At 47.7% G+C, this 8,030-nt stretch overlaps 2 protein-coding genes across 6 annotated transcripts in view; one reads left to right on the plus strand and one right to left on the minus strand.

Annotated features, from left to right (window-relative positions):
- The window catches only part of LOC146588381 (rab-like protein 2A), a 10,319-nt gene extending 9,956 nt beyond the window's left edge, over positions 1 to 363 (minus strand). Inside the window, exons 1-2 of the mRNA XM_085318097.1 lie at positions 189 to 363; positions 79 to 108 (exon numbers count right to left, since the gene is read on the minus strand). Coding sequence (XP_085174223.1) covers positions 79 to 108; positions 189 to 301 — 143 coding nt within the window. The 5' untranslated portion in view covers positions 302 to 363. The remainder of the gene's footprint in view (positions 1 to 78; positions 109 to 188) is intronic.
- Positions 364 to 424: 61 nt separating this feature from the next.
- NME6 (NME/NM23 nucleoside diphosphate kinase 6) lies at positions 425 to 7,838 on the plus strand. 5 transcript variants are annotated; one of them, XM_085318099.1, is made up of 6 exons: positions 425 to 534; positions 656 to 807; positions 891 to 989; positions 1,414 to 1,574; positions 1,843 to 1,943; positions 7,816 to 7,838. In XM_085318099.1, the coding sequence occupies exons 1-6, from the start codon at positions 445 to 447 to the stop codon at positions 7,822 to 7,824; spliced, it is 612 nt and encodes a 203-aa protein (XP_085174225.1). In that variant the 5' UTR covers positions 425 to 444; the 3' UTR covers positions 7,825 to 7,838. The 5 variants fall into 5 exon arrangements, with proteins under 5 accessions (XP_085174225.1, XP_085174224.1, XP_085174226.1 ...); XM_085318098.1 differs by lacking the exon at positions 7,816 to 7,838 and adding an exon at positions 6,754 to 6,959; XM_085318100.1 differs by lacking the exon at positions 7,816 to 7,838 and adding an exon at positions 6,754 to 6,959 and having other exon boundaries at positions 656 to 758; positions 891 to 930.
- Positions 7,839 to 8,030: the final 192 nt, after the last annotated feature.

Consider the following 8,030-nt stretch of genomic DNA (forward strand, 5'->3'; position numbering starts at 1 on the left):
AGCGCGGGGCCGCCTGGGGGCAGGCCCGAGCGGGCGGGAGCCGGGGCGGCCCGGCGGCCAGGCGCTCCCCAAGGATACAAGCCGTCGAGCAGGAACCTCTCCAGCAGCCTGTGGACAGAGCACCGCACAGCGGTTAGGCCGCGGCGCGCCGCCAGGGCGCCCCGGCCGGCCGGGCGGCGGCCACTCACTTGGACTTGCCCACAGCGCTGTCGCCCAGGCAGATGATCTTCACGGTCTCCTCCGCGCCGGCTGCGACCGAGGCCTCATCCCGAGCCTGTTCCACCGCCGCCGGACCCGCCATGGCCCTGCCGCCGCGTCCGCGCTGCTACGCGACAGGCGCAGGCGCGGCCCTGGCCCCGACCCCGCCTCACGGCCGCCCCGTGGATCCGCCCTGCTCCCCGCCCCCAGCGTCCGCCGCGCGACGGTGGCCGGCGGGGCGGTGCCATGGCGGTGGCGGGGCGCGCGGCGCGGCCGCTGCAGCTGACGCTGGCGCTGCTGAAGCCGGACGCAGTGGCGCACCCGCTCGTGCTAGAGGTGAGCGCCGGGGCGGCGTGGAGCGCCCGGCCCGGCCCGGCCCGGCCCGGCCCGGCCCGGGGGTCCCCAGCGGTCCCCGCTGATCCCTGCCACCTGCCCAGCGCTGCTCCTCTGCCCGCAGGCCGTGCATGAGACCATCCTCAGCAACCGGTTCCTCATCGTGCGCGCCAAGGAACTGCGCTGCGGACGGGAGGACAGTCGTCGCTTCTACCGGGAGCACGCGGGTAGGCCGGGCTGGGCGGCCGGGCCGCCGCTCCTACCCGGAGCACGCGGGTAGGTGGGCTGCACCAGGCCAGCTTGACTGCCCAGAGAACAGGGCTGAGCAGGCCGTTACTCGGCCTGATTTTCTCTTGCAGGGCGATTCTTCTACCAGCGACTGGTGGAGTTCATGGCCAGGTACTTGCCAGACCTGTAGCTGTGCTGGGCATGAGGAGGGAGCTCACTTCATTTTGCAGGTGGACTGTTGTCTTACTCAAGGAAATCCCCTGTATTCTGAGGGATCTGCCAGCAGGGCCTTTAGCGTGGGATGTCTCTCTCCAGGAGCTGGTGCTTGTGGTGTATTGAAAGTGAAGGCTCTGGGCTCAAGGGCAGGGAAATGTCAAGAACCAGCTCTGCTGTGACAGTAAAGTATTCAGTGAAGTAGCATTCCCATAGGCTGTGGGTACCACCCTCTAGGAGAAGGTGCTTAAAGCAAAAGCTTTGCTTCCAAAGTGTGGTCTTATTGTCTGGTGTCATGATTGGCCTATATCTCTTCCCACCAAGCACTACATGGAACTTGCACTTTCTTGCTGATTTGATTTTGCTGTGTTCATAAGAATGAAGAAGCTATGCCCTCCTGTAACTTTATCTACCTCTGATTTTCCCTGGTCCTTTTCTCAGCGGCCCCATGTGGGCTTATATCTTGGCTCATGAAAATGCTATCACGCTCTGGAGATCCCTTATGGGACCCACCAAAGTATTCCAAGCCCGAAATAGCATGCCGGACTCCATCCGAGGAGCTTATGGCCTTACTGATACCAGGAATACCACGCATGGCTCAGGTAGGCTTATTATCCTTCTTGGCTGAGTGTTGGGTAAGGACTGGAGCTCAGTGCGGGTGAATGATGGTATTTTCTCTGTCTTTGCTCACTTCCTGTTTTGGGAGTGAAAGTTAATGATTTGCTCACTTCTGCAGAATCCATTTGCTCCTATCTTGTGACACAAAGCCTGGTACTTTGCTGTACATCTTCAACTTCTGCCCTTCCTTCAGGGCATAGTGTGTTTGAGGTACCTCATTGGTATCTGTTTCCTTTACCTCTATTCTAACAGATTCACCAGCATCAGCCAGCAGAGAAATTGCCTTCTTCTTCCCAGAGTTCAACGAACAGCTCTGGTACAAGCAGGATGAGCCACATCTGCGCTGTGGGCAGGTATATTACAACACAAAGGAGCGTATCCACTGCGTGTTCAGGGATGAAGAAACAGAGTTGGCCTGAGTTACCTGGCAGTATGGTTTGCTGAGCAGGATGTAGCTACTACCCGCACTGTTTGGGTCAGCCCCATGGCAAGACTGAGAGCCATGACACATTTTGAGGAGTGTATGGGAGAAAGACATAATACACATTACATTGTGCTGTCTGGGATTATCTTATTTATGCAGCATAAAGACACTGAGGCACTTTAGAAAAACTATCTATTGGTAGTACTCCAATTTGACAGACACCTAGACATGCAGTTCACAAGTCTTAATCATCTATGAGTGTGCTTATTCATCTATGAGTGATGCAGGTGACTTCCTCAAAGAACTACTTGGGAAAGGGGCTGCTAGTTCTGGTTATAGGCAGTCAAGGTGAGTGGCTTTGTTGATAAGAATAGGCCCCCAATTTTTGACAGCTGTTCTATTCCCACAGTCCCTTATAGAGAAAAGAGGAAAAAGGAAAACAAAAATGTAGCATTGATTTTATTAACTCTTCTGTCCTTGCCTACTTGCATCCAAGCTGAGAAACAAGGTTATCTTTAATCTTGTATCATGATTCAAATTTTAAGGTTCCGGTGGAAGGCATAGTTAGAAGCTATTCTCAAAGGGAAAGCAGCGTATCCTATGTTTGCTTTAATCTGGGCTGACAGACCTGCAGCAAAGCTTCTAGAGAAGTTGTAGAAGTCCTAGAGGTAGTAGGTAGATGGTAATCCACTGTCTGTGAAGGGTCTTTATGTTGTGTGCTTTTGGATTGCCTGGAGTATGAGATACAATAGTTCCTGTGAAAGTTGACAATGGTTATTAGGGCTATGGATGTTATGAATTCATATTAAAAGGCCGGAAAAGATGCATTGAACTTCATTGCACAGAGGCTCTAGAAGTTGCAACAGGAGTTCTTTATATTAAGCCTTATAGCAAAATATCTAATGGCAACTCAAAGACTTCATTGCGTTTGGACTGACTGGGCATTGTGGCACTGGCAACAGTGATTTTTGTATCCTTTACAAATTATATTGACAAAGTGTTCTAGTCATCCAGATAATTGATAAAATTATTATATGCTGTATGAGAACATGGTTTTAAGGAACACTGCAAAATTCTACCATTCTTGTTATTATCTTCCTGTATGCTGCATTTTGAGATCTGTTCATACGTGAGGTTTTTAATCCATTTGAACTGTGCCATGTGAGTTTCTTACAATGCTAGTTTTTAAACAAGATTTCATGTTATACTGTGTGAAGTTCTTTTAGATAATTTCAAATTCACCTTATCAATGAAGTAACTGTATTCAGTAACAAATCAGTATTTGTAACATACTTGGGAAAGGAAGTTTATTTAACTGCATTCTCTGAAGTTTTGCTTAACTGACATCAATGATACTGGTCACTAAAGTTTTGCTGATTGAGTCTCCAATTAACTAGTGCATTATTTGCATTAAATGTATTATTTTATCACAGACCAACAAACCAAGAGCAATTTAGTCTCAACTAGTTCCTTTAAGACAATTATGTGGAAGGTTGAGCATCTTAATTGAAAAAATGTTTAATTATAGGAAGTGCTGCCATATAGCTTCCTTTAGGAGATGTATTAACATTTCTGCGCCTTCCTTATCATTATATAAGATTAAATGCAACCCTTATTTTGATCCAGATACAGATCAAAAGGATCTGGTATATATTTCTGCATTTTTGCATTCATTGCTGCTTTTTTTTCCCCCCACCAGCAATATCTGATGGTGGATCTGTGCATGACCTAGTGTGCATTAATATGGGTTTGAAGTTGTGCTGTCCTTAATGCTACTGCTGATTGATATTTTATTGCTTCCTGAGTTTCTCTTAAGTTGCGTGTGTTGTCCTTCTAATTAGTAATCCTTACTATTCTACATTTCTACTCCATATTCTATTTGTTTCTTCTTTTTTGGATGTTGGTTTGGGATGTCCTTAAATGATAATTCCTGTTTCACATTTTTCACTTTAAATATTTATTTTCCAGATACAGATCGGATTACAGTCATTCAGGGAAAGTGGACCATTTAAATTTCTATATAAATAGCATTGGCTGGTGCCACAGTTTTTTCACAAAATACTTGTTATCAGTCACAGTCACCACTGCTTATGTGGCTGTCAGTTAAGTCAGTTGTTATTTTTTTGGATCACAAAGACTGTATCTTAATAGAGGTTGTCGCAACAATGCAGTCATATTTCTGCAAATGAGATGTTTGTTTCACAAAACAGAAGATGTTCTGTGAACTTCATCATGAAATCAAATATTGAAATATTTGGTGTGAAATGCAGGAGTCACTGTGTCAAAAATTGCTTTTTAATATCTAAGGAGGTCTTTGGTTTTATGACATTACAACAGATGCTATTTTGAGGAGTTCTAAAAGTATTCTTTCTTTTCCTTATAAGAGCTCAAGAAATGTTTGTTTTTTTTTTTTTTAAACTACTTTTGTAGGGACACTAAGCATCTGTTTTGTACATGTGCCTCACTCCTATGATGAATCACCTTTGATTTTGCAACTTCCAGTGGTTTTCATTTAAAGCAACTTCTTGCATCCTTTCTCTCTTTTCTCTTCTTGCTCTGCCCTTGCCTGACCCCAGTCTGTTCTTATGGAACAAGTTGAAACCATTGATGGGGCTTTTTTTGGCATGTGTCATGGAGGAAGTGTTTTGGTTTGGTTTTAAACACTTGAGTCAAACCTTCTTAAGAACGTTCAAAGACTTCATAAGAAGTCTACGTAATTAATGCCTGGTATGTGCTATTTCTTCTGCTTCATAAGGATTTTTCAGTAGCACTTGGTTATCATTTGGGTTCCAAACATCATGATGTAAATAATGAAAGTAAGTTATCTGGTTGCCATTTGAGCTTGAATTTATGTCTGATGCTGCAAGATTCACATGCATATTTGGCATTTGTTCTCTTGATTCCTGTCCTCTTACTGCTAAAGCTCCAATGCCTTGTGCTGGTGTTTTCTCACCCAGAAAGATGGTACCCAAATACTAGACTCAAGGATATTGAAGCATACAGTTTTGGCTCTCCAGAGGAGATTCTCCAGTACTTTTTAGAAACACCACAGTCCTGTTAACATAATTTATCCAATTAATTGCTTAGCTCCTGCTCTCTTCGCATTTGAAAAATAGGTCAGACTTCTGAAGAATTCTGCTAGAATCTCATTTTCTCTGGAAATAAAAAGCAAGTCCCATTAAATAAGATCAGGAAATGTGGGTTAGATGAGTGGACAGTGAGGTGGATTCAGAACTGGCTGAAAGGCAGAGCTCGGAAGGTGGTCATCAGTGGTGTGGAGTTTAGTTGGAGGCTTGTGGATAGTGCCGTCCCCCAGGGCTCAGTACTGGGTCCCATCCTGTTCAACTCAGAGAAGACTGAGGGTGGATCTGATCAATGTCTGTAAGTACCTGAAGGGAGGATGTCAAGGGGATGGGGACAAACTCTTTCCAGTTGTCCCATGTGACAGGACAAGAGGTAATGGGCAGAAATTGAAGCACAGGAAGTTCTGCCTGAACGTGAGGGGGAATTTCTTCCCTGTGAGAGTGACGGTTGCCCAGAGAGGTTGTGGAGTGCCCTTCTCTGGAGATCTTCAAGGCCCACCTGGATGCAACCCTGTCTACCATGCTCTAGATGACCCTGCATGAGCATGGAGGTTGGCCTAGATGATCTCCAGAGGTCCCTTCCAACCTTACTGATTCTATGCTTCCACGAAAATTTAAATTTTTAGCTTCAACAACAGCTTGCAGAACTCACTTCTTGTCTTCTAGGTGTTACATGAAAATGTGGAAGATGGGGTTTGATTATCTGGCATATTTTGGAAGGAAGAAGACCAAATAAAGAGTGCAGTGAACAGGCAGCAAACAAACGCAGCAGTTTGCGCAGCAGTGTCTGGGCTCTGCTTAGCAATTTTGGGGAACCTGTTGGAAGTTGTGGGGGCTTTCTGGGGACCGCTGTCGAACTAGAGGGTAATTGCTGCTAATAGGAAAGGGGAGCTGGCAAGGACAACTGCAGGAGGCCTTAACTTCTCCTGGGAGAAGCTCTAGCTGGCTGTAGCTGCTCCTAATGAGCCCTCTTGGTTGCCCCTGAGTAGAGGGAGTTGAGGCCTTTGATCCAGTTGGCCCTTGATTAGAGTGGGTCAAGCACCCTGTGAGTCAGTACTAGGGACAGGCCTGTATGAGAGCCAGGCCTAGAGCACAGTGAACAGTGACCAGAAGCAGGAGTTTGTGTAGCAGTTTGCACAGCTGGATGCAAGAAGGCAACTTCAGTTTCCAATCTTACTAGTGTGCACTTCCTCAGACATGGTCATGACACTCCACAAAGCACATTTGCCTGTAGCTGTTGGAGTCACTGCATCAGGTGTGTCAGAAGCTTCAACCCAGACAGACCCTCTGACAGCAGATGCARCWGTACAGGAGTGCTCAGGGCCTCTCTGTGGGGCCTGGGCTGAGTCCTGCAGCAGGTGTGCTGCTGTTGATGAGTTGTGTCATCACGTAAAGGAGTTATGGGAGGAAGTCAGTAGGCTGTGTGGCATCTGTGAAAATGGGCAGGAGATGGACAGGGTGTTCCCCGAGACCGTACTGCTCCAGGAGTCCCAGTGCCCCAGAGCAGAGGAGTTGGTGGAGGGCTCTGTGCCAAATGAAACAGTACATCACAACACTGTAGAAGAAGGCTGGAAACTGGCCGCTTCCGATGGGAGGAGAAAGGCTCTTACTCCTCCTGAAGGCTTGCAATTGAGGAACAGGTATTGTGCCCCCCAGGCTGAGGAGGAGCTGGACATAGCTTCGAGGGAAGCAACTGGGCCAACAGACCCTGTGCCTTGTGGGAACACCTGAAAGAAGCAGTGAGTGATTGTTGTGGGTGACTCCATGCTGCAGGGGACGACGGCACCTATCTGCCAACCTGACCTCTTGTCTAGAGAGGTTTGCTGCCTGCCAGGGGCTCGAATAAAAGATGTCATGGTAATACTACCAAGGCTTGTCTGCATGTCAGACTATTACCCTCTGCTGCTCTTCCGTGTGGGTGCTAATGATACAAAGTACAAATTAGAAACCATCAAACTGAGCTCTGGGGATTGTGGTCAAGGGTTTGGGAGCCCAGGTCATTTTCTCCTCAGTCCTGCCAGTGAGGGGGGAGGATGGGAGGAGGAGTGGATGGATTTTCCAAATTAACAACTGGCTGCACCACTGATGTTGGCAACAAGGTTTTGGTTTCTACGACCGTGAGACCCTGTTTGAAGATGGACAACTGGTGGGGAGAGATGGGATCCACCTCACTAASGAGGGCACGCTTGTCTCTGCCAACAGATTGGCCAGCCTGGTAAAGAGGAAGGATGAGAGAAGGGGAGAGTTATAGAGACAGGGTAGCCAACAAAATGTAGCTCAAGTTGGGATGCCTCCAGTGGTTGCATGTAGCCAAGAAGTGCGTGTGGGGCATGACTATAGAAGGTCCTCCTGCACCCCTCCTGGGAAACATGCATGCTTGATTACCTCTCTGAAATGCCTGAGTACGAATGCGTGCAGCATGGGGAATAGACAGGAGGAACTGGAGATCTGTGTGCAGTCACAGGGCCACAATCTCATTGCAGTTACAGAGACATGGTGAGATAGCTCACATGCCTGCAATGCTGTCCTGGATGGCTATGTGCTTTTTAGGAAAGGCAGGCCAGGAAGATGAGGCAGTGGAGTTGCTTTTCATGTGAGAGCGCAACCGGAATGTATCAAGCTCTGCGGAGGGGTGGATGAAGAGCAAGTGGAGAGCTTACAGGTAAGGATTAAAGGGCAGGCTAACGTGAGTGACACTACTATGGGTGTTTGCTACAGGCCACCTGATCAGGAAGAGGGAGTCAATGAGGCCTTCTACAGATGACTGAAAGTAGCCTCACGATCACAGGCCCTGGTTCTCATGGGGGACTTCAACCACCCTGGTGTCTGCTGGAAAGACCACACAGCTGGGCACAAACAGTCCAGGAGGCTCCTGCAGAGCACTGATGATAACTTTTTGAACACAGGTGGTGGAGGAGCCAATGAGGAGAGGT

The sequence above is a fragment of the Rhea americana genome, unplaced genomic scaffold (assembly GCF_003343005.1).
Source record: "Rhea americana isolate MKP2758 unplaced genomic scaffold, rheAme1 scaffold_519, whole genome shotgun sequence".
NCBI lineage: Eukaryota > Metazoa > Chordata > Aves > Rheiformes > Rheidae > Rhea > Rhea americana.

Bases quoted from the DNA above. Each gene is read 5' to 3' on its own strand.
- NME6 (XM_085318098.1), top strand. From the start codon at position 445: ATGGCGGTGGCGGGGCGCGCGGCGCGGCCGCTGCAGCTGACGCTGGCG. The intron at 808-890 runs GTAGGTGGGCTG...TTTCTCTTGCAG, and splicing joins CTCCTACCCGGAGCACGCGG to GGCGATTCTTCTACCAGCGA. The intron at 1,575-1,842 runs GTAGGCTTATTA...CTATTCTAACAG, and splicing joins GAATACCACGCATGGCTCAG to ATTCACCAGCATCAGCCAGC.